At 39.9% G+C, this 24,894-nt stretch overlaps 2 protein-coding genes across 3 annotated transcripts; one reads left to right on the top strand and one right to left on the bottom strand.

The window, feature by feature from the left end:
* Window positions 1-1,396: 1,396 nt before the first annotated feature.
* Window positions 1,397-7,785, bottom strand: LOC138215867 (flavin reductase (NADPH)-like). Of its 2 annotated transcripts, none has more exons than XM_069178315.1 (5): window positions 7,687-7,785; window positions 5,832-6,047; window positions 3,767-3,968; window positions 2,568-2,732; window positions 1,397-2,336 (listed from the first exon to the last, which is right to left on the bottom strand). In XM_069178315.1, exons 2-5 carry the CDS (start codon window positions 5,964-5,966, stop codon window positions 2,191-2,193), a joined length of 648 nt encoding a protein of 215 aa, XP_069034416.1. In that variant the 5' UTR covers window positions 5,967-6,047; window positions 7,687-7,785; the 3' UTR covers window positions 1,397-2,190. The 2 variants fall into 2 exon arrangements, with proteins under 2 accessions (XP_069034416.1, XP_069034415.1); XM_069178314.1 differs by lacking the exon at window positions 7,687-7,785 and adding an exon at window positions 7,444-7,680.
* Window positions 7,786-10,100: 2,315 nt separating this feature from the next.
* Window positions 10,101-22,958, top strand: ppef2a (protein phosphatase with EF-hand domain 2a). The gene is made up of 17 exons (XM_069178298.1): window positions 10,101-10,211; window positions 10,393-10,401; window positions 11,665-11,792; window positions 11,880-11,934; window positions 12,033-12,208; window positions 12,628-12,742; window positions 13,312-13,358; window positions 13,910-14,076; window positions 14,203-14,239; window positions 14,437-14,586; window positions 14,665-15,009; window positions 17,597-17,782; window positions 17,981-18,123; window positions 18,842-18,948; window positions 20,775-20,941; window positions 21,594-21,681; window positions 22,461-22,958. Exons 1-17 carry the CDS (start codon window positions 10,160-10,162, stop codon window positions 22,712-22,714), a joined length of 2,226 nt encoding a protein of 741 aa, XP_069034399.1. The 5' UTR covers window positions 10,101-10,159; the 3' UTR covers window positions 22,715-22,958.
* The last annotated feature ends 1,936 nt before the right edge of the window (window positions 22,959-24,894 follow it).

Raw genomic sequence — 24,894 nt, 5'->3', positions numbered from 1 at the left:
ATTTAGCTCTGCTGTGCTTCAGGTCAGCGCTTTGTGTTTAAATAGTTAATGTGTCTGTTTACACCTCATGAGGTATCTGTCTTTGAAAGTCTGCATGCTAGTGTGCTAATGTTAGCATTTTCGCTTACCAAATCTGGGCCTCAGAGCCACTATGCCATGGCAGCCATTACTTGAAATAAGAATATTGATTATCAAGATTGTTAGTTATCTTAGTTATTTGCCTGATGATTTTAGTTTTGCTAATTCTGAAGAGAAATAAGTTTAAAATCAGTGAGTGCTGAATTTTAAAATATCAAACCGCCGCCGGCTTTACATCGGCTTTTCTTAAAAGTGATAGCGAACCAACTTTTTACACAATTTCTGGGCTTTTTCGTTTAATCTTTAGAGAGTTTGTGGAGTTTGTTGTTGTTATAATCATTAAACTGAACACTGACATTTGGCTGAAAATGTTGAGCTTATTGCATCACAGCCTCATGAAACTCCTTTTTTCCACAGAGCGGATCACCGGTTTACATTTCTCTGTGCTTTGGTAAAACTCCAGCTAGACATGAAAAAAATAAATCCCTCAGGCTTCAACCTCATTACCCAAAAGATCCAGTTAGAAAGTCGATAGCCTTCGGGACTATAATTACAGGAACAAAGCCACAGGCAGCAGCCAAAGGCAAACATGTAAACTACTGAAAGGAAGGCCTAAATTGTTGTTGAGGTGCTGTTCAGTGGAGATCAGCGATACCCTTTTTATATTTCTGATGATGCTACACTGCTGATCCTGCTGATTTGTTTGGTATGTCACCTGCAATGTTTTCTTCACGACAGACTGTGTTTATAAAATTCCCCATACTCACACCCAGACATAAGTATCAGATGACAAACTGGTTGTGTTGCATGTCATTTCATCTGAGACCGACACAATGAGAACGTATCTTTACATTCTTTTCTCCAGCATTGTTTGACTATTTAAACTGGGATGGGCTCATGGTTGTACATTCACGACAGACTCTCTACATCGGATTAAGTGCACTGATGATGATGATATCAGGTCTAATCCATGAGGGGCATCAACACTGAACACCAGGAAGCAGATATAATGGGGCCTGTCTTCATGACCTTTAACCCACAATCGTTCTTAAAGATTCAATTGAATTCAATAACAACGTACCATTTTACGATAGGCCGGTAAACTGAGTAGGGGTTTTTTTTGGTGAAAAAATGAAAAAAAAAGTCATCTTCATCACTCACGTGACATCCCGTAGTGGCCATATTCTTTTGGAGAACAAGTGTGTAACAAACACTCATTTAGTTTGACTTTTTTACAGGATCAGTTCAGAGGACTTGTTGGACCAAACTGTCGACCCAGAAAATCAATTCGTCTTACTTGTATTTACACAAAGGGTCCTTAAACTTTTCCATTACTGTATGTTTATTTTAGAGAACTGATAAAGTATATTTTTAATGTAAGGTACTCTGTGAATACATGGTGCAATATTTTTATGAAGATTATTATTTATTCTGAGATAAATACTAGTTGCTTGAAGTAAAAATAAAAAGCAAATGTGTCTGATGGTAAATCCAGTTGCCTTTCACTTAAAGCTACTAGATATGGTAAGATGCAGCCACCACGTGGTTAAAAACATGTACTACAACCACCATGACAGCAATAAAGATTTTCAAACATGAATATGTTAAACAATGGTAAATACAAATACATTCATCATACAGATTTTATGGGACATTGGCAACATTAAATCCATCAGTAGGCTGTTTTGCTAAAGGGCCAGTTCACCCCAACAGAGAAACAATATCTATTCTTCCTCCAGCTCTGGTCATATCTCACCATGAAGATATTTATGGCTTTATTTGTTCAGATTCAACATATTAAAATGGTTTCTGTTTGTGGTAAAGAAAAAAAAAAATCATCTTTTTACAAATACTTGCTGTTTATAGTAGTAATATCTGATGATTCTTTGTCCACCTAAACTGTAAATACAACATCAACATTGTGTCCTTTACTGCGGCTTTACTCAATGCAGTGTATTTAATAAAACATGCTGTGGACATGTTGTATTGTAAAAAATGCATTTGGGTTTCAAATGTTGATAGCTTCAAAATACCTCCATCGCCAGATACGACCAAAAACTGGTGAGTAAATATCATGTTTTGTTTGGTGGACCGACACTGGCCTCTTCCTTCTCATTTGGTAGTGATGGCGACTCCCTGTCTGACCCAGGCGTTGCTGTTGAGCAGAGAGAGCATGAAGCGAGCCACGTCTCCTCTTCCCACAGGCTGACCGCTGCTGTCGGGCACAAAGTATCCTCCATCGGTCAGAAACTCTTGAGCTGCAGAGGACACAAAGATTACAACAACGGTGATTTAATTTGGTCCTCCAGATACTGAAAGGCACACACCAATATGTGTGAATACAGGCTTAAACCTCAAGGAAGTGATTGGCTGATCCCATAATCAGTGCATGAAGTGATGGGAGTACGAGCTGGCACTACGACAAAATGCATCCTGAGAAAGAAGCTCTGCTGTTCTCTGTAACACCGAACTAGTCCGTCTGTCTTTACCTGTGGCCGGCAGGTTCTTGAGGCCCGGTGGACGAACCACGGTCCAGTTGATTTCCTCAGCCTTCTGGAGAAACTGCTCCATGTCATACATGTTCTTGAGGACGCTTCGGATCATGGGCAGCAGGAGGAACCGGATCAGGTACGAGGACTGAGTTCCTGAGTTAGCTAACAAAGGAAGAGAACAACGCTTTATCAGCACTTTCCAGCAAGTACAACGACACGAGTCCAAGACAGATGATCTGATTTAGATATAGATACCTGCAGTGCAAGATATGAAAAACACAACGAGGGAGGATTGAAAAGTTGTGAGACTGCTCAAGTTTCAGGTGTGTAAAGAACCGCCGACACACTGCTCACAAAAACGTGTGTAACTCAGGAGCCGATTCAAACGACGAACCTTCTCTGTGCACGCTGCACATCACGGCGCTGTCAGCGCACACAACAGGAGCAGTCTCTAAACTTTCTGATCCACCCTCGTATGCAAGATTTGAATAAAGTGTCTAAAGCATTACAAGTCCTGCTATTACTTCTGTTACTGAGACACGAGGGCTTTAATTGTGGGTATAATTCTTGAAGTTACAGCAGGTTGATTCTGTAATTGTCTTAATGTGATGCGAGTCTGTGATTCCTTCAGATTTTTCACCAGGCTGAGTCGTTTTAATCCTTTGGCCCAAAGACAATTATTTCAGATTTATCTTTGTTCAACTGGAGGAACTCTCGCCAATTCCATAAAATGCATAATTATGAAATTATATTTTGTCATTTTCGATCATCTGAGCCAGTTGGAGCAGTTAGATACGAAACAGAAGAGGCTCAAAAAGGTGCCTTCGGGAAAGCCACATCCTTTTCCACGCTCAGACTTGCAGTCAGGAATTGCTGCAGAGAAATCCTTCACCTCACCGAGCCGGAAAGTCACACACATGCTTCCAGCACGCCTCGTAATAAATTGTGGTCGACCGTTTAAAATGCAACACTGAGATCCAACTGTGCTAATGATTAATCTTTTCCACTGCCTGTGTTGAAGGTTGGATCTTATATATGAGTTTAACAAGAGCAGTCTCAGTGCTGAGGGATGTTCTGAATCCTGATGAGGAAACAGCGAAACAATCGCTTAAAAGCCAAAACTTGACGCGGGTAAGAGCTTTGAATCGCGTGTTTTAAGACGTCATAACGGACCATCATCTGTGTCCTGTACGTACGCTCTGTGTACCAGGAGGTCATGGTGATGATCCTGTTGACCCGGGCCTCCCGCATGGCGCTGACCATGGCGGACATGGACAGGGTGTAGCCCGTCACCCCCGAGAAGAGGGAGGCCGGGAAGCCGAGGCAGGACATGATCACATCCTGTCCTTTGAAGTGAGTCTTCAGGCTGTCTGCTGAGAAAATGTCAGCTTCCACCACCTGCAGGGAGAAAGAAGGACCGATATGATTATGATGTATTTATTCACCACATGCAGCACAATTCAAAACAGAGAGCAACATTTAATTCATTTAAACAGATTATATGTTTTCTCCTTAAACCTTAACTCACTAGAGATTTACAACAAAACATGGTAGAAAAAATAACCCATTTTGTTTTAATTTTTTATATTCATGCCATCCTGTTGACCAGCTCAGTTCCAGTGAGTTCCTCGTTGAGTTCTGTAATGTCCATTTTTAAAATCTTCTTCCAGTTGTGCTTCTTCTTGTCTCTGAATATATTCTAGTTTTTCCATTCGAAGGATTTCTTGCTTTTCTTTGGCTGCATTTGAACCAAATATTTCTCATTTCCATTTCACTTTGTTCAGAGAAATTTCATATTAAGTCCCACACAACTCACAGGAACCTTATATCCCAATATTTGCTGTAAGACTTTATAAACCTTTTCACACAGTTATCTTTCCAAAGAATAAATGTGTGACCTACATCAAGGTTTGATACAGCCTATAGTTAGGGCTGGCTCAGGTAGACCTGAACCAACCCTTAGTTATGCTGTTATAGGCCGAGGCTGCTGGGGGACCTCGTTACATGCTGAGCTTCTTTTCTTTCCTCCTACTCTTTAACTGACTCATACCTCACCATCTTTTTCTCTCCCATAGTTTTTGCTTATTATCTGTTTCCTCTCCATTCAGTTCCTTCGCTCACGTAGTTTCTGTTCTTTCTTTTGCAGATGTCCCGTCATGGAGCTGCATGTCTCTGCCCTGCGCTTGTCGTCTCCACCAACAGTTCTTCTCTTCTATCTCTATGCTGTCCTTTTCTCTCTTTGCTCTCCTCTCACCCCAACCGGTCGAGGCAGATGTTCTCCACCTCTGAGTCTGGTTCTGTCGGAGATTTCTTCCTGTTCAGAGGGAGTTTTTTCTTCCCTCTGTTGGAGGTTTTTCTCCCTTAAAGAGGAGTTTTTTTTCCCCCTCCTAGCTTATGTGGGAATTGTTGAATTGTTGGTTTCTCTGTATAATATTGTAAAGTCTTGCTGTAAGGACTTTAATGTGTTAAGTGCCATGAAATAACCTATGTTGTGATTTGGCGCTATATAAATAAAGTTGAATTGAATTGCATCAAACTTGGCCACTTTCTCCAACACATAGACTTGATAGAGACTTAACACATCATGCAGAATAACAGTACAATTATTAAACAATACATTTTGTAAATGAGGCAATGTCCATAACCAAGTTAGATATCCAAATTAAATATAGCACTCAGTATCAATCAATATTACACATAACTATATGGCTACAATAAATAACTGTACATTGGCAGAGGATATTTAAAACAATTAAAGATAATAGTTTTGTTTGGGACTATTTTCAGCTGCGGATTCATACAAACGTGGAGCTGTGGTGAGTATTTACAGTCCAGCAGCAGGAGAGAGGACACGGGACGACTTCCAAGAAACCACAGTTGGTGTGTTCATAGAAATAAAGGGACCCAGTGTTAATGTCACGCAGTGCAACAGGGAGCGTCTCTGTTGTGTTTTAATAGTTTTTAGACAACAATAGCACCCAGACATGACATATTTAAAGATACTAATTATTAATTCTTAGCAATGGAATTAATCACCTGCAGGTTTTGGTCTTTTTATGGGATTTGCTGGCCATAGGAAGGAAAAAATTCAAGAATAATGTCAAGCTTATCTTCCCAGTTCCAAGTCCGCTTTGTTGCAGTGCTGTGTGCACAAGTCCCACCGTGGTGTTAAACCTAAGAGACCATGTAGGACTACTGGTCAGAAACATCACTCAAGGTCTCGCCTCATACACTCCTCTGAACTTTGAACAGGTAACTTACCTTGAGGTTGTCATGATGCACGGTGAGCTTCCCCGGGTTCCTGACGATGGCGGTGACCGTGTGGCCCTGCTGCAGCGCCTGGTTGACCAGATACTGTCCCGTCTGCCCGGTGGCTCCCAGCACGGCGATCTTCATCCTCTGACACTCAGAGCTCAGTCAGGGCCGACGCTGATCACTGGACGCTCTGATCGCTCACACTGCACCGACGCTCCCTCCCTGTTTTACAAGCACAAGTGTAGAAAATGATTATCACGGTGCAATAAAAATGCCCTCCAGCAGAAACGTCGGTTTGTCATATGACAGATTTTGGGTATAAATGTACTTTGAACATGATGTCGTTTACATCCCTGATCTAGGATACTTTTCTAGAGAGTTCAAATCATGTGAAGTAAAGGCAGTAATCTTGCCACTGGAAAAAAAAAAAAAAAAAATTAATCACAAGAGAGGAACAAACAGTTACTTTAATTACCTGCTATTTTCTGATTGATTAATGACCTATATTTAATAAAAAAATGCCAGATAACACATGAACATATCCAGCACAAGTCAAGTCATGACATCAATCATACATAACCGGATATTAAAGAGCCTGAAATCACAACAAATTCGACATCTTTTGATGACGAACATTTTCTGTTGACTTTTCTGTTGCGTACTCAGTTACGTCATCTCAGACTGACTGACCGGTCTTTTAAAAACAAGTACAAAGATTACACAACTTGCTTCATCTTAAATACATCAGCAGTTAAACATAGCAGCAACATAATTCACTATTTCTAATCATGATCACTTGATAAGAAAATTCTCCTCTCAAAATATTTCTTTAAAATACCAGATGGCACCTTTTTTACTTGACAGATATTTCTACAATTGAGTCAAACTAATTGTTGAATCACCAGCCGGTCTTTCAAACGCTGATGCGCAGTGAGAAAAAGCTCCAAAACTCTTGGTAACTGAAGCCTAAGAGATGAAAACTTGGTTGCGAGCAGGCGAGCTCGACGGCACACTGGGTATCTTTGTTGTGTCCAAAGTGGGCCGAATGGATTATTTTTACAGCACAGGAGGATGACGGGCTCGTTGGTCAGATGCTCTCTGTGGTTACTGAGCCGAAACTGTCGACTGAATATCAATTGATGCTGTTGAAAAGATCATCCAGAGGATTTTCAAGCTCGAGGGTGGGATGATGAGCGAGCGAGGGACTTATGAAGATCACATTGGGTTGCTGAAGCACTTCTTCTCTCAGAGGATGTCAAACTGCCTGCAGCCTTTAACCATCCTGGATTCAGGTTTATTACAGGAGCTCATAAAGTCTGTTGGACTTCTCTGTCCACTGTTGTAAAAAAAAAAAATTAAAAAAAAACAAACAGGTGACTCAATCAACAACGAGGAAGTACGTGTAAATCTTTAAACACCAGTTCAGAAAGAACATTTTCAATATAAGATGAGTCCTTTTTGATTGTCCTGTTTCATACAAATGACCTTGTCAACATAAAAAGCAGGAAATATAGTGTACATAGCGAATATACTGTATTCAACATAAATACAGCAGTTACACAATGAAAGTGTATTTTATTTTCTAAACCTCTGACATGTTAAGATGTGATCAACATACCTGGATGTTTATAGTTCACACACGGAAACACGTTTGACCCCCCGACTGTCAACCAAACCCCATTGAGTCCGCTGCGCTTTTTGTTTTTGACCGGCTCCTTCCTCTGTACGTCGTCCTATAAGTCCAGCGAAATACTCGGAGCCACATTTATCTCAAACATTACTGTTCGGCGTGAAGTATCTTGCAGATGAAACAAAAGACAGCCCGAGGTGAGCCTTTAAAAACACAACATGAGTAACTCACCTGCGCCATGTTTCCTCGTCCAGTGAGGGAGGCGTTCAACAGCGGCAGTGTTCAGGTGCGTTTTGTAAACCAACTGTCTTCATAAGTATGATATCTTTTATGTGGATTTTAAATTAGGTTTTGATGGCACGCAGAGGAGGTTGACGTAACGTCGAAGCTACTGAAGACCCAGGAGAAATTTGTATTTATAACTTCGTAACAATAGGTAAGAGCCCTTCAAACAAAGCTATGTTTCTCGGCATTTGTCAACATTTGTTTAAATGTTTTACGAGCCTAATTGTGACCACGTCACCAAAGAGTGAATTAATTTTATTTAGAAATATTTTAGTCCTTTTGAAGTAAATGTGACCATTAATCATAAAACTTTAATGGAAAATAATTAAAACATGGCTTTTTGTAGCAGAAATATCTAAAAGATTATTTTTAGTTTCCTTCTGTTAATATCATTAATATGATTAGTCTTGTAATGGGAAAACTGTTATTTAAATTCAGGCTGTATGGTTAGATGTTGTCCTCAGGACAAAGCACAAGAAGTGAAGTGGAGTCCTGGCTGTGTTTTTTTTTTATTTTTTATTATCATATGGTTTATATTGGGGGAAAACAATTTTAAAAGTACAAAATATTTATAATTAGAGACTACAGAAAAAAGTTAGATCATCATAAATAGACTCATCTCCATGATACAGAACATATTCATTCGTTTTCAAAGGAATGTATTTAGCTTTTCTTTCAGACAGGCCTCAGCGTCGAGTAAAATCTCATAAGATCTCATAAGATCTCATAAGATCTCATGGGAAGCATGTTAAGAATTCCTGTCACAATGTGTGATCGTGCCAATAAGAGTCCTCACGTGGAAACGGCTTGACCTCCTGTAAACAAAAACACTTTCCAAAATAACGGCCAACAACAGATGATGGCCTCCCTCACACCACCTTTGCCCTTTGCCTTTTTCCAATATAAAGCCTGGTCTAGTCGCATTAAGTCATTAGCTCAAGTAATCCACTTGCGGCTCGGTGCTTTGATTATGCCATCACACATAGGGTCTAAAGCAGCTTCAGGACAGTGTGGGAGAGCTGCGCAGTGGAGGCGGTTTCATAGGAGAGGCCTCAGTGGTGAGTCAGTGGGAGCTGCTGTCACTCATCCACCTACAAAGACCAGTCTGATTGACAGCCTTCAGTTCCTGACCTGATCCCGGCGGACCGGTCGAGGATGCAACACGGCAAATGCTTCTTTGAATACTCAGTGAAACTGCGAGACGACAGCCAAATAACCTGGGAAGTGGCTGCATTAAGAAGGTGACCACGTAAGTGAAGATCTCATAGTTGAGTAACTCTTTATATTTCTACAGCAGCTAATCAAACCCAGGAACATGTTAAATGGGCGGGTGATATATGTATGTATATATATGATGTCATACATCTCAGTTTTGGTTCTGTTCTGACCTCTGAAACATCTTCTGGTTAAAAACCCTTTTAACCCTCGTGTTGTCCTCGGGTCAAAATGACCCGCAGCTGTGTTCAACCAAGTTCTATTTTATTTCTATATTTTTACATTTTTTGGGATCATTGGTCATCATTCTTTAAAGAAACCCTCACAGCCTCCTTGTCACCAATGATCCCAAAAAATATGAAAATAAAAATAGAACTTGGTTGAACACAGCTGCAGGTCATTTTGACCCGAGGACAACACGAGAGTTAAGTAACTCTTCAAGTCTTTCTCATTTCAAATGTCAAGCTTGCCTTGCTGTCATCTTTTCACAGAAAAATAGTATTCTCAGAAAACCTCTCGTGATTGGACGTCTGTTCTGCTGCCAGCTATCTTTACATGCGATGAAAACCACCCTTCTGTCCACTCAATTAGATCAAAACTAGCACTGCAGAGCACATAACATCAAATCTACGATGTTCAGGTTGTTTTCTAAATGGTAAACACTGATTGGATTGTCATTTGTTGGGTTTCAAAATGCCTTTCCCAGGTAATCATTTTCCATTTCATCAGAATAACTTCAGGCTGTGGAAATGTTTTCTGCTTTTTTGGTTTCATAGATCGCTTAATGTAAGCCTTCAGAGAATTCAGACATAAACAAGCATGCGCAGCAGGATTGAGGTCAATCACGGAGGTTAGGAGTAACCCGGCAGATAAAGAGATTAAAAGGGCACAAAGTTTAACGTCCTCCCGACTCGTCTCTTCTGCTGCTGCGTATCCACGCTCAACTTTCTGCTTTGTGAATGAAGAGGTTTCTTACGGGTCAAGACTGAAACAGAACTATTCAAAGATGCGTGTGCAGAGATGTGAACTCATATTTCATCCTGAAAACTGATATAACGTCAGATTTGTGGCGCCAATAAATCCAATCTTTACATATATAGGCTCATTTTTGAAATGTAGGGAATGAATTTCCTAAAAATGTAGGTCATGTTGGAATTCTTTCACCTGACATGATGATTGTCGGTTGCTTCGGACAGGAACAGTCATGGGATGTGGTGTCACAAAGTCCAACCATTTCCACAAACACTCGGGAAAAGGTAACGATGCTTTAAACAGACAGATTTATATGAATCATCCCCCTTCACACTGGACAGAACAGTTACCTCCTTCCTCTGGTTGTCTGCCTTGTTTTCGTTTACACACTCTAACTTTATTCTCCCTCTTACATGTGTTCACATACCTCTGTTTCTCTTTGTCTTTCTGCTCTGCTGTACGCAGCCGTCACAAGTAAGCCACATCTGTTTGACCTTGTCTGTTGTGTTGTTGGTTGTTGGTCAGATGCTGGACAGACACTCAGACCTCATGGATCTGGGTCAGGAACAGTGGTGGACAAGCTGGTTGTCCATATCCAGCATAAAAAAAAAATATATATATTTACTTCCTACTTTGCTCAGCAGAATTTAAAAATAACACCACATGTGGCAAAGACAATATGTCTGTCACTCAGGATGAAGAGTTTAAACAACACTGATTGAAAAGTGACAAAACAGTGTGTGTGTGTGTGTGTGTGTGTGTGTGTGTGTGTGTGTGTGTGTGTGTGTGTGTGTGTGTGTGTGTGTGTCACCTCTGCTTCACAATGTCCTGTATTTTAGAGTTTTCCCTTTTTTTGGATGCAAAATTTATTGTTTTTTGGTGAAAGAACTTTAAAAAATGTGTTGTGTACTTTCACTAAAATGACACTTATGTCAACAATAAATGATTAAATAAACAAATATTCAGAGAGTACACTAAAAAGCACTTCAGAAGGGCAGTCCATTTTTTAAATATTACTTAGTAGACTCTGGTGAGTCGTCTGGTTTACATCTGTAACGACTTGGTGAATGAATGTTTCCATACAGGAGAGGTCATTAGGAGTGAATAATGCTTGAATTAATCAAGACAGTTTGACAGTTAGAGTAAGAGGTCGCATGCAGATTAAACAAATTGTTTGTTTATGCAGCAACAATCACAACATAAGGCGTCTCAGGGCACTCAAGACAGGAACCCAGCAATTTAACAATTCCTCCATGAGCGACAGCTGGAAGGAAAAACTCCTTTTTAGGGAAAGAAACCCTCAGACAGAACCAGGCTCAGAGATGAGCGGCCATTTGTCTCATCTGGTTTGAGGGGGGAGCAGAAATGACTTATGGGAACTTCATGGTTTTTTTTGCTCGTTTTTAGTTTTACATTTCTTTGATTCATTCATTTAAACTACATAAATGTGAAAAGCGACAGTCGTTAAGTGCTTGCTTTACTTTGCTGTTCTCATTCAATCCCATATTACCTGAATGTCGCATTCAATACACACCTGCAGGCTGTTGCAGGATAATAACCCGCTTTCACAGGTGGTGAATAAACAAAGTGATGAACCAAGAAATGCAATTTACAGCATGACCATCCAAGTTTAGCATCAAACACCTGACGACAACCATGACAGTGGTCGCTTTACTTTTACATCTAGTACTAGAGATGGAGTGACGTGACCTGTTGTCCGTGTGCTCCGTGTTTCAGCCATAAGAGCTGCTGTCCTGATTCAACAATGGTACCGCCAGTACGTGGCCCGCACGGAGATGAGACGCAGATACACCTGGCACATCTTCCAGTCCATCGAGTACTCTGGAGAACAGGCCCAGATAAAGGTGAGGAGCTCCCACACATGATCCAGACAAGTTCTGAAGGTTCAACTAAAGAGTGAACTACATCCTTCATGTCTCTTTCATGTGCAGCTTTATAACTTCCTTGGCTACCTCATGGACAATTTCACACCATCGAGCAATGAACGTAAGATTTCGACACTGATTTGTTTTTTTTTATTTCACATCAGCAGGTTTAATTTATATTCCTTTAGTGAAACCGTTTGAACTGTCTCGACCTTCCAGGAAATTTGATCTCGCACATCTTCAGAGAGAACGAGGTTTGTCGGGACACAGAGTGGGAGAGGTACTTCAGCTTCAATGACATCGAGGTGCCTGAGATTTACTCCGGACCTCATCTCACCTTCCCTCTGACGGTGGAGCAGGTGGTCGGTCTGGTGGAGGCCTTCAGGAACAAGAAAGTAGGTGAACAACAACAGCACGTTCACGCTCAGTTTGTTTGTGTCACTGTTTCAGTCATTTCCATTAAGGCAAGAAAGATGAATAATTCATTAAAGATTTAGACACAAGTACGTAATACTTGCCTCAATGCATATATTTTATCTTCAAGAGAAAATGATCTATTATTTTTGTGAAAGTGATGATTTCAATGACATTTATGTGACGTCAAATTCAAAGGAGTTGCTCCTCAACGAGGTGTTTGGTGTTATAGTCAGTCATATGTTGGAGAAAATGTTTTATATTTAAGCAAAGTGCTGATAATTGGCTGTATTGCACTGACAAACCTCTGAGCGAGAGCTCAGTTATGAAACCGAGCAATATGACCGTATACCTTCGTGTGTTCTGAGACCTTCTTGCTAACAAGTCTTTCTCCCAGTAGCAGCTGCACTCGCGCTACGTCCTCCAGCTCCTCCTGGAGACGTGGAAGCTGCTCCGCATGTTGCCAAATATCAACCGCATCTCCACCTGCCAAAGTAAAGAGATCACTATTTGTGGTGAGATAAAAGAAAGCCAAGATGTTTTGGGGGGTTGACAGTAGAGTGGTGACTGCATATCTGATGGAAAATATTGGAATTACATGTTCAGCATCTCAAAAGGAGCTGAAACAATGAGTCAAAGAAACAGAAAATCAATCAGAAGCAATTCTGATAATAAACATATTTTAGTAACTTTTTCGACAAAAATACTTGAAACACTTTGGTTCAAGGCAATAAATTCTGAACATTTGCTGGTTTTCCTCATTTCTTGTTACAGTAATCTAATATAGTAAACTAATTTGTTATGGACATTTTTCTCTTTCTTACAAACCAATGTTTTATAGTCCAAAACACTGAAAAGAAGGAAGTGAATTGGCAGAACTAATCTAAAAGGTAAAAAATAATACAAATATAGTTTGTTGCAGCCACAGTTTCCTTTTTTTGAGGCAGCAGTATATCCCCAAAAAATGATAACCTGCAGTGTCGTTTCTGGGCGTCTTCTTCTGTCAGTGTCAAGTGGACAGTCCCTCTCTTGTTATTGATTATTAACGGTATTAGTGTATTTATGCATCTCTTCTTCATTACAGGGGATCTGCACGGACAGCTGGAGGACCTGCTGCTGGTCTTCTACAAGGTCGGGACCTCTAAAATCAAAATTTTTGGAAATGCTGTAAACTCTTGTCCAAACGATGGTCTTTTATTTTTAGCTTACGAGCTGTTGTTCACTTTTATTAAAATCGATAAAGTTTTCCAATGTTAATATTGTAATTGAATCACTCTCCTCCCAGATCTAAAGTAAATCACAAGCCAACGTTAGGGGTGCTGCACAATCTGTTGACTTTTTTTTATTTGTGTGAAATATCAGTTTATTGTAAAAAAATACAGAACATATTCTTGAAAGGTGAAGGTGACCAGTCCAATAAATATCCATGAAAAGCTGATACATCTTACATTTGAGGAACTATTAACAGGAGATGTTTGACGTTTTACTGATTAAACTGTCATTTAACGAATTAATCAACTACATGTTTCAGTTTTTAGTTAAAATACAAAAGTTTTTTCTTTCTCATTAGTTTCAAATCAATCAGTAAAACAGGATGTGTAATCCAGTGTCTTCATACTCTGGTGGGGCCGATACATCGTTTACATTTAGACAAACTCTGCTTTCCTTCACTCTGCTTACAGAGCGGCATGCCGTCCTTAGAGAAGCCCTACGTGTTTAATGGAGACTTTGTGGACCGAGGCAAAGACTCCATCGAGATCCTCATCATCCTGTTTGCGTTCCTGATCATCTATCCGAGCGACGTCTACCTCAACAGAGGAAATCATGAGGACCACATTGTCAACCTGAGGTGAAAATATCGCATTTACCTGGAAGACACTGAAGTCTCGTCTATCTACTGACTGCTTCTCCCTTAACAAATTAATCAGGTTTAATTAAATCCTAATTTCCTAACGTGTTTCTCTGCCTATTTTAGGTACGGCTTTACGAAGGAGGTGTTGACTAAGTACAAGGTAGGTTCATGTCATGCAAACCTCAGAGAGTCTTCCTACTTAACTTTATTTGTTGAATTTAATAACTGATAAAAATGTATATTGATAGGCCAAGCACTCATCACACAGCACTCAGAATATACATATAGATAAGATGCACATTGACAGACATAAATGTTGACAGCAGACTGCCACTTCCTGTTTGTGCTTCACCTCAGATGCACGGCAAACGGATCCTGAAGCTGCTGCAGAAGATTTTCAGCTGGTTGCCATTAGCAACAGTAATTGACCAGAGGGTGCTGATCCTCCATGGAGGGATCTCCGACACCACGGACCTCAGTCTCATCGCCAGAGTGGACAGACACAACGTGAGGCTCCGACATGTGACAACGCTGATTAACCCTCAGATTCTTGACAGTCCCTAAAGTCTGGCTGTTCTCCCGCAGTACGTCTCAGCGATGAGGCCTCCGAAGAAGAGATACACGAGACAGACAGAGGCGACCATCGACTTGGACGTGGACGACGAAGTTTGGTCCACAAACAAGCTCTTCCAGCGTCGGGCCTCCCTCACGTTCCCCAAACCTCTCGGAACCCGCGACTGCTTCCAAAACCGCTCGCTGCGGGACTTGTCTGATCGGTTCAAAGGGACTGCTGCGGTGGACAAGCTGGAGATTCGCAGGAGGAAACGGTCCGTGTTCATCGCAGACATTATCACACCGGAGAAAGACTCTCAGCCCGTGTCCTCTAACTTGACTGCCAACAGTGACAATGTGAAGGAGGAGTGGAAACAGGTGAGGGAGGAGTGTGGAGTCTCACAAATTGTATTTCTGTGGCACTTTTCATAAGCAGATGCTGCACGAGGCACTCGAAGACACTCAAAAACACAACAGAGCCACAGATCAGTTACAGTGTGGTACTTCGGTCAAAGAAATAGTTTAATATACGAGAAAATATTTTCTTCTGGTAGAGACGGATGGAGCTCTAATGTCTGTGCAGTAAATATCAGCAGGATGATTGTTTCCGAGCTTTCTTTAAAGCCATCTGACAAACAACATACAGCTTCACTCAAGTGCTGCAAACCTTTCTGAAAAACAGTGCTTCCATTTCTATTTAAAAAAAAAAAAAAAAAAAAGCCCTCTCATAATCACCAACACTCTCATCTGCAAATATATTAGATAAGATTATGCATGAATGGTCATTCTTGGCCTTGAAAACAGCAGCTGAGCAAATTGAGCATTTTAAAGCCCCAGAAAAAGGTGGTAGGTGGACTGAAGACTCTTTTTTTCTAGATTTGTGTTGATTTGTCTTCAGATTTCTCGGATGATTTTCTAGCATCACCAGACAACGATGGTGGCAAAAAAAAAATAAATAAATAAATAAATAAGCACAACACTATATATTTTCAGAAATGTCCTTTTGGGCCTTCGGACTGTAAATAAAGAGAGACATCTGGGTCAACATGCAGAAAAGATCCAGATTAGAGCTCTGTGATTGTGATTTGCCTGTATGAGGCATGTGCACCGGTTGTTTACTGTTGACTGTTTATAGTCTGTTGGTCCGAGGCCTCCCACTGTTCCACCTGAGATATTACTGTGGTGACTTTGCCAAGGACAGAAAGCTATTTTGGTCATAGGTCGTGGCCTTTGGGCCTCAGCTCTGCTCCAGTCACACCTGATAAACCCTCCTTCAGTAATTAACTATTACCTCGGAGCAGGTGCCGTGGTTGGTTCCCTGCACGAGTCTTCAAATGCTGTAATCCACCGCGTCATTAATCCCGCTGCTGTTACTTCAATCTGCTTTTCAAACTGAGCGTCATCACCCTAAAATCAGGCTGTAAAAATCAGCAGTCCACTCTGGTCATATAACTGTTAAGTAAACACTGTCAGGAAACTGTCTGTAATGTAAAGTTATTCTCTGAGGTGAAGCAATAAACAGGGACATCAGCTTCTGGCCTTGTATTAAATACGGAAAAGGCATCCACTTTTAATCTAAAAAAACAACAGAATTGCAGGTTCACTGTTGGATTGTTCTTTGTTCCTGCTGTGAATCTGCCTTGTCTCAAACAATTTATTACACCATTAAATCTGAAATTATGAATTTAAACAAACCATATCACCTACTTGAAGCCACTATGCAGCTTTTAATCATGTTGTCTGAGTCATTTAAAGGTGAACTCAATCTTAGTTTACTGCAAAGAATGCTTCTGAAAACAAGGTCTTAGAAGCAACCTGTGGAGTTTTTGAGGAGTTTTCTGTGTTTGGATCCCCATTTAATTTGTTTCGTGCTTGAGAACCAGGTGCCAGAGCCCACTGAGACTCGCTGCTTTGTTAGCTGCTGTTTTGAAGTCTAGACTCTCTAAATTTTGCTGCTGCTATCTTGGCAGTTTGGTTCTTGTTTTTTTTGGAGCCAGAAGAGACCATAATTGGACGAGCTGTCAGAAAGCGAAGGGTTGATCCGACTGAGAATCCGAAGGCTCTATGTCTGGCTCACCTACACTGGAAAACTTACTGCACCTCACACGTATCAGTCAAACCAAGTCCGCTCCTAAACCTGCCTCTCTTTTAGGCCTAATATCTAGTTAAGGATGGAATTATTTTCAGAAGAACCAGCAGTACACTGATCAGGAGGAGGGACGTTAGAGAATGACACCATGATGACTTGTGGAAAAAATGTATTGACATTGCATTTATGAGAAGTTGATGCTTTTTAAATGGGAGTGTATTGGAGCCAGAGGCTTTGGGAGGCAGCCCCTTGTGGCCCTCAGTGGTATTACATTTGTATTGGCTTAGAGATTATAACTATTTTTATATACAGTCTATAATGACAATGCACATGTATGTGCACGACATAATACAGTCCTACTTACTGATCATCAGGTGGTGATAATGCACCATAAAGACACCATACTATGAAACATGTAAACAATGCAGGATTCAGACTTAGACACACAATGCATTATGTTGCAAAACACTGAATATAAATATAACTTTGGTTTGATTACAAGAAAGTGTCCTTTTAAATGTAGCTTTCTGAAATCTGAGTAAGTTTCATATTAAATGATGCTATTGGCTGAATCATATTTTGTTATTTGTTGGATGCAATGTTTTATGAGCTTGAATTACAACACAGGTTATTTCATGGCACTTAACACATCAAAGTCCTTACAAGAAGACTTTAAGGGTTTAATTTAAAAATATCTACTTTTTCAGATTTAGGTGTTAATGCTTTCAGTTTATTTTTACTTCTATCTTTCATTCTTTGTGGGATTGAAACATGTTCGACCTCAAACAGTGATGTCAGGCATAGTTACTTTATCTGTCAGACATTATCAAATGAAATGGAAAAATCTCCCCCTTGTGATTTCTTGGTTGCTGCCAGATCCTGGACCTGCTGTGGAGCGACCCGATGACTCCGGATGGCTGCATACCCAACGAGGTGAGGGGTGGAGGCTGCTACTGGGGCCCCGACGTCACCGAGGACTTCCTGAGCAAACACAACCTGCAGCTCATCATCCGCTCCCACGAGTGCAAACAGGAGGGTTATGAGTTCTGCCACAACCGTAAGGTCAGCTCAGGTAGTGAGGCCCTGATAATCTCACAGTTCACTGTCTGAATACAGAACTTTAATCCCAAAATAAATGTCTGTGATGTTAAATTTGATCCCAACTCCATGACATAGAGTTTCTAAACATTTCCTCTGACCAGCATCGGTGTTACCTTCTCTCTCCACTAAACCGTGTGCCCTTTCTTTCATTTCATTCAGGTCCTCACTCTGTTCTCTGCCTCCAATTACTACGACGTGGGAAGCAACCGGGGGGCCTACGTGAAGATGGGTCCAGACTTGGTTCCTTATGTGATTCAGTACCAGGCCACTAGTATGACTAGGGAGCTCACTGTGAGTCAAAGGTACAACAAACTACCAGAAACTATTCATCCCCAACAATGTGAATCATTTCACAGATCAAGTTCTTCATTATCAATTTACCCATTCATTACTGTATTCCATTAAAACTGAGATAGGAGCCACGAATGGTGGTGATATCTTCAAACAACGTGTTTGGTCCTACAAAGACTCTTAATACTCAAAGGTTTGCAGTGTATAATGCTAATTTTTTATTTTTTAAATTGACTCTTCTTTTAGTTAGATGAAAAAGATAAGACCCCTCTCATGTGTTCTGTCAATTACAATACTATATCCAGGAGCCGCTTAGCTTGGCTTAAAGTGGAAAAGGGATTGACAGCTAGCTGAAAAGAGAGATCAACAAAAGCAGTAAACAAACAAGACACAACATCCTAATGCATGAGCTTTAGAAAGAGAATACGTTTATTCCCTAAATTGTAAAAGTGGTTCTTTTAAAAAATAAATTGATCATCATAATTGTTATGAAATTAGCTTTCTGTCAATGAACAAATAGTTTCAGCATGCGCATGAAGCCAATATGTGGAACAGCAGATATTAATAGCACATAAATATTCCAAGAACACAGAATTTCTTCTCAGAGCTTTATGAAAAAGCAATCAGATTCATAAAACTCTGTTTGATATGAAAACACAGCTTTGACATTATTTGAAAACCACTGTGTGAAACCACACTGTTATATATTTGCCGTTATGTCACCTGCAGTGTTGGTCGAACCGAGCGCTCAGCCCTCAAGGTCCTGCGGGAGCAGCTGTTTGCCCACAAGTCTGACCTCATCGGTGCCTTCAAAAAGTTTGACCTCCAGAACACAGGTGTGTGTGTGTGTGTGTGTGTGTGTGTGTGTGTGTGTGTGTGTGTGTGTGTGAAGTCTGAGTTTCGTGAATCTGTTCCGTTCTCAACGGATCAGGTGTTACTTAATTTCGAGGCAGATCTCATGTGTACTTTTCTTTTCCCTCTTTAGTTCTCAAAGGACAGAAGCTGTCTGGGGAGAAATATGAGCTCACACCTTTTGTATCTTGCTTGAAACTTAATAAACTTCATCCAGGGAAAAATAACATGTTGGCTGACCAGAAGTCCACCCCAGAACATTTCAGTTTCACAGAAACTTCAGCTGACACTACTGAAGTGATTTAACTTCATTCAGACAAACAAAGTCTTGTTAGTTATGTAAAATTTATGAAATTTACAGTTGGCTTTTTCAACGTATTTGAGCAAGCAAACATTTGATCCTCTTTTAAACAGTGCCTGCAGATAAATATGATATACTTAAACACAAACACAAGGAAAATTTGCTTTTTCAATAATTTATTCAACAAGAACATCAATAGATGAAGTATTCCTCTGTGGATAAAGTAAGTAGACCCTTGGCATCCAAAGCTGGTATGAGCCCCTTCAGGAGAATCAACTTCTTGAAAGCGTTTTGCATAACTGTCCACCCGTCTCTTGTATGACTCACTACTGACTGTGCTAAATTCCTTCAGTAGTCAGATGTTTAAGGGTTTTCTTTCATGGAGCTACTGTCTGTTTCAAATCCCAGCAGACAATTAATGGGATTCAATTCTGGGCTGTGACCCGGCTTTTCCATAAACCTCAATTTCTTCTCTTTGAGCAACTCTTCGGTGGATTTATTTGTGTCCTTAGGGTCATTGTCCTGTTAAAAGGTCCATTTTGACTTTTGGACAGATGGCCTCAAATTATCAATCAACCTTTGACATGATTCAGAGTTTATGGTTAAAGCAATGCCTGCAAGACAAGTGAAGCGACCCCAAACCATGACACTTCCACCACCATGCTTCACAGCTGGTTCGAGGTTCTTCTCCTGAAAAGTTGTCAATTTTATGTGTAATTTGTTTGGGATTAAGTGTGAAAAAGACAACAATTTCCATGGGATGTATGTATTTTTACTCTTGACTGTACAAGTAATACATTTTACATGGCACCTAATACCAGATTTTTTTCACCAGACATCTACTTTTATGTTGTTTCTCAGGGCGGCTGCATCATAGACTCCAACAGAGCCAAATCCTGTAGGGTCACTGTCGAATCATGTCTTGCATGTCACTTGTAACGTCCACGGAGAAGCGATAGATTTACACATTGCAGAGAATACGTTTTGTACTTTAGTGTCTGTTTTTTACCGCCTCAAAGTAAAAACAGTGAAAGTGAAGAACTGAAAACTGAGTTCAGAAAAGTATTGAAGAAAAATCTTCAGTTGACAAAATAATGGTACCGCAAAGTTCATCAGGAGCAGTTTTTAGTTTTATATCACAATCCTCCTGATGACATAAAGTTGCTTCTTCTTCCACACTCCTTTGTGAAGTATTAAAAACTAAATATATTAGGTGTGCAAGTTCATTCCTGACTTTGGGAACTGTATAGTTTTGCAAAATCATTTTTTGAAGGTCCAGAAAAAGGTATTAAGTGGAACTTGACTTATAATCATTTTGTCAAAGTAAATTTAGTTTATGTTTTGGTAGCAGATTAGATAAAAGTGGATGTCACACAAAACAACATACCGAGGCAACTGATTGAACTTTGAACAGTTGTTATGATGAAAATGAAATATTAGAAACACCAGGTAAAGGACCACTTTGTTCTCTTTAAAATGGTATGAACCTCCTCTCTCCACCTCTGTCAGGTCTGGTGTCTCTGAACGACTGGGCCTCTGCGGTGGAGAGCGTGATGCACCTGAATCTGCCGTGGAGGATGCTCCGCTGTCAGCTGGTCACCTCCAGGAGCAGCGACGGTCTGATAGACTACCACGTGTGGATCAACGAGCTCGCCATCAAGGGGGCCAACGCAGACGTAAGCACACATCAACTGTGTCTTTCGTAGCTGGAGACAGATCAAATACACTCCAGTGATAATTCAACATACTGCCAGGGAATGTGAAAAATCCTTATGTATATATATATATATATATATATATATATTTTTTTTTTTTTTTTTTTTTTTTTTTTTTTCTGTATTTAGATGTCTGTCATTCACCTCAACAGTGTTTATATGAAAATAAAAGCTTATTAGAATTTGCAAAAACCTTAGATCGATATGGAAAAGGGATCTTGATATCATGATTAAGGAAGTTTTATCCCCTTTCTAAAAAAAACCACATCTTTCATGACACCAGGTTTAATAAAGCAGAGCTTGGTGTCCAGTCTCAGGTTTTATTGTAGCAGGCAGGCTGACATCACACAAATGAAAGAGACCAAATGTGATTGCCAGGATAAACTTTCAAATTTGGCATAATTTTCTGACTATAGATGGTACTACTCAACAATAGTAGTTTTTTCAGTCTTTTCTTTCTGACTGCCTGTTTTTTGTAGTTTGGTGTTTTTTTTAATAATTTTATTTTGTTATAACATTTTGCCATTTGTGTATAATGATAAAATGTTGAAAGCTGAAATGACAAAAAGAAAATGAAAGCTGGACTTTTCTCACTGTGCTTCTCCTCTTACAGCACATTGAACAAAGTCTACTGGAAACGTTGTACCGCCACCGCTCCACTCTGGAGACCATCTTCAGGATCGTAGACACAGACAACTCAGGTACAATAACACACTACGCTACAAGCATTTTTTTTTTTTTTTTCCGTTTTAAAGGAAGTATATTTTGTTGTTCAATGACAGAGCTGGTATCTTAAACGGAAAATGGTCCTGATGTCGTTCTAATTTATGACAGAAGTGTCAAGAAATAAACGTTTTTACCACCAGTTACCCAAAAATCAATACGTTTTGCATTAAAGTCGAGGACTAACAAAGGAAAAACTTTGGTTTTCGAAGTTGAGTTTATTTGCAACAGAAAAAACTAGAAGGGAAACAGATGTGACAGAAGAGGTCAACAAGAATAAAAAAGGAACTAATATAAAAACATAAAATACACACAAATTCAAACAAAATAAGAAGAAACAAAAGCCAAGCAATGCAGCAGCAAAAAAAATGTAATTGAATAACTTGAATGAAATGTCAGTTTCTGTTTTAAAATTATAACATTTAAGTTGATAAAGACACATATATGCATATAAACCTTAATCAGAACTTCTTGAATCCACAAAGAAATCCCTGAGGTTTGAGTACAGAATATGTTGTGTGGGGGTGTAAAGTGTCCTCTGGGATGTGTTCGTGAGACGTCTGCGGAGCTCAGCCTCAGTTAATCCACCTGTAGTATGTGAAAGAGGCCGCAGCAGGTTGCAGCCTGCGTATTTCTAATGAGGATTAACCCACTGATCTACTGTTCTCTCCCTCCCCCACCCCTCATCACTGACATACATCCTCCTCTCCTATAACTGCATCTCTCCATCTTTAACATCTAACCTCCTCCTCCTCAGGGTTCATCACCATGGAGGACTTTCGACAGACCTGGAAGCTGCTTAGTGTCTACCTAAAGATGGAGTTCACGGACGAGGTCATCTCCGACCTGGCCGTCACCATCGACAGCAACCAGGACGGCAATATCGACATTGACGAATTCATGGAGGCTTTCCGGCTCACGGACAAGAAGAGCCGGCTGGAGCGAGGACGCAGCATGTTCATGGGCACGGCCACCGACCTCTCAAAGCTGGACGAAGATCCCAACGTGTGACCGGAGAGAGCTCAGAGGCCGTGAGCTGACTCCTCCCCAGGCAGCAGAGGGAGATGCAGCCAACGCAAGCTGCTGTGATGACGCACATGATGATGCAGGACGCTGCCGAGCAACAGCCTTGTGGATCACATGGGATTAGGAAGAGGTCAGAGTTCAGGGTACTTGACACTGAATCTTCATCTCGATTTGTGAAGCACACAGAGGAAGTGAGGGTGAAACACAGCTGCTTGAACAAAAATAGGTTTCGTTTATTTGGTCAGAATAGTTTAAAATCTGTTCAAAACAAACATGGAAACAAAAAGGCATCATGTTTGGACTGCATGATTATTAAGATAACGACACTAGATAAAGTCATGATGAGGATGTCTCCATTTTATATCCATAACTCAATATTTTAACGATTTTGTTTTTTAACAAAACAATGTTGTGACTCGTGAAAGAATTTCCAGATGAAAAGACGCCTACACGCTGACTCCAGACAACTAATTAAAAGTGGACAACTAATTGATCCCAGTCGTATCAAAGTATTCAACAGTTGAAGAATTAAAACTCAATTAGAATTATGGGTGGAAGTTCAGAGACAATAACACGTCAAGGATTTGTAGAAATGTCTTATAAATACTATATAAAAAAGAACATGACAAATGACTTTGAAAATCTTTACTCATTCTATTCAGTTCACTTTTATCCCGTAACTCCAAATCAGAAAAGACTGTATCTCAAAACATTTTACATACTAAGGTCAACACCTCACATTGTTAAAGAAAGAAACCCGACAATTTCCCCAAGACTTGACTTGACTCATAATTATTATTTTTGTAATCAATTAAGCGTGTTGTCTATAAAATGGAGGAAAACTCTGAAAAATTCCAACCACAATTTCTTAAGTCAGAAAATATGTCTGACAACTATCGCCTGACAGAAAAAGAAAAAAATGGAAAAATAAATTGACATTTTCCAAATTAATTCCTATTATCCAAATTTCTTTTTTAATACAAGTTGGTCATAATATGCAGGTTGGTATTTGATATCTGTGCAAAACAAAGAAGCAGATATGTTTACCTGCATGAAATCCAGAAAGAAATGCTGTCCTATTGATTAATTGCTGTGAAATATTGTTGGAAAATCTTAAAAATTCCCATCATAATTTCTCAGATGACAAATGATCACCAATCCAAAAATATTCAGTTTTATAGTGATAAAACAGTGAAAACCATCAAATCCCCATATTTTGATGAAGCGTCAATCCTTATTTCTGATCACCTAATAGTTTCAGCCTAAACTCATATACACCATATTTCTGTGTGATAATACATTCACATCATCACTGGACTGTGCACAGAAGTCTAAAAGTACAAAATGGAGATTTAGATGAAAAAGTTCATGTTAAATCTATAGTCTAAAGACCAAAAAACTCTCATAGTTTCATATCCCCTCTTCTTCCGCCCACTTCATGTTTATTTGAGGGTGTTTTTTGCAGGCGTTCCTCTTTTCATCGATAGCCTTTCATCTGTCTGTGACGTCTGTACAACTACGCTCCTACAAAGACTTCATAAATACCAGAAACTAAACTGAAAGGACATTGTATGATGCAATCACACGCTGCACTAATGAACTGCAACTGAATGTTGCTGGTGCCTTAGCAGTAGGAGTGTTTGAAGTATAGATAGATAGATAGACAGACAGATATACAGATAGACAGATAGATAGACTGACAGACAGACAGATAGACAGATAGATCGATAGACAGACAGATAGACAGATAGACAGATAGATAGACTGACAGACAGACAGATAGACAGATAGACAGACAGACAGACAGATAGACAGACAGACAGTTTATTAATCCCACAAAGGGAATTTTTTTTTTTCAAAGTCTAGTGTGCGCTGATGATGTTCTGAATCAGTGCCAACAAAGCACCGGGGTCCTCCTCGTCTGAGGTCCTCACCTTGTCCAGAACGGAGAACTCATGTATGTCTGCCTCCAAACTGTTGCTTCAAAGTCCAGAACTGCTGCTTTATTTTAAAGGAATAGTTCAAGAATTCATGCAGTATGCCGCTTATGTTATCTTAGCATAGCCTGGAAATGTAGAAACAAAATGACAACAAAATTAATTTACGAGAACCTCCAAAGTGCATCAATTCCTCTGTTATAATAATTCATTATAAATAGCAGTTAA

This window comes from Embiotoca jacksoni, unplaced genomic scaffold (genome assembly GCF_022577435.1).
Source record: "Embiotoca jacksoni isolate LCO1_2020_lvr unplaced genomic scaffold, fEmbJac1.0.p SCAF_8, whole genome shotgun sequence".
In the NCBI taxonomy this organism is placed as follows: domain Eukaryota; kingdom Metazoa; phylum Chordata; class Actinopteri; family Embiotocidae; genus Embiotoca; species Embiotoca jacksoni.
The sequence above is the reverse complement of the archived record's forward strand: the minus strand, read 5'-3'. Positions and strand labels throughout refer to the sequence as shown.

Excerpts from the sequence above, each read along its gene's own strand:
- ppef2a (XM_069178298.1), top strand. The coding sequence starts at position 10,160 with ATGGGATGTGGTGTCACAAAGTCCAACCATTTCCACAAACACTCGGGA. Across the intron at positions 11,793-11,879 it reads GAGAACAGGCCCAGATAAAG|CTTTATAACTTCCTTGGCTA; the intron begins GTGAGGAGCTCC and ends TTTCATGTGCAG. Across the intron at positions 11,935-12,032 it reads CACACCATCGAGCAATGAAC|GAAATTTGATCTCGCACATC; the intron begins GTAAGATTTCGA and ends TCGACCTTCCAG.
- LOC138215867 (XM_069178315.1), bottom strand. The coding sequence starts at position 5,966 with ATGAAGATCGCCGTGCTGGGAGCCACCGGGCAGACGGGACAGTATCTG. Across the intron at positions 3,969-5,831 it reads TGCATCATGACAACCTCAAG|GTGGTGGAAGCTGACATTTT; the intron begins GTAAGTTACCTG and ends TTCTCCCTGCAG. Across the intron at positions 2,733-3,766 it reads GACCTCCTGGTACACAGAGC|CTAACTCAGGAACTCAGTCC; the intron begins GTACGTACAGGA and ends TTCCTTTGTTAG.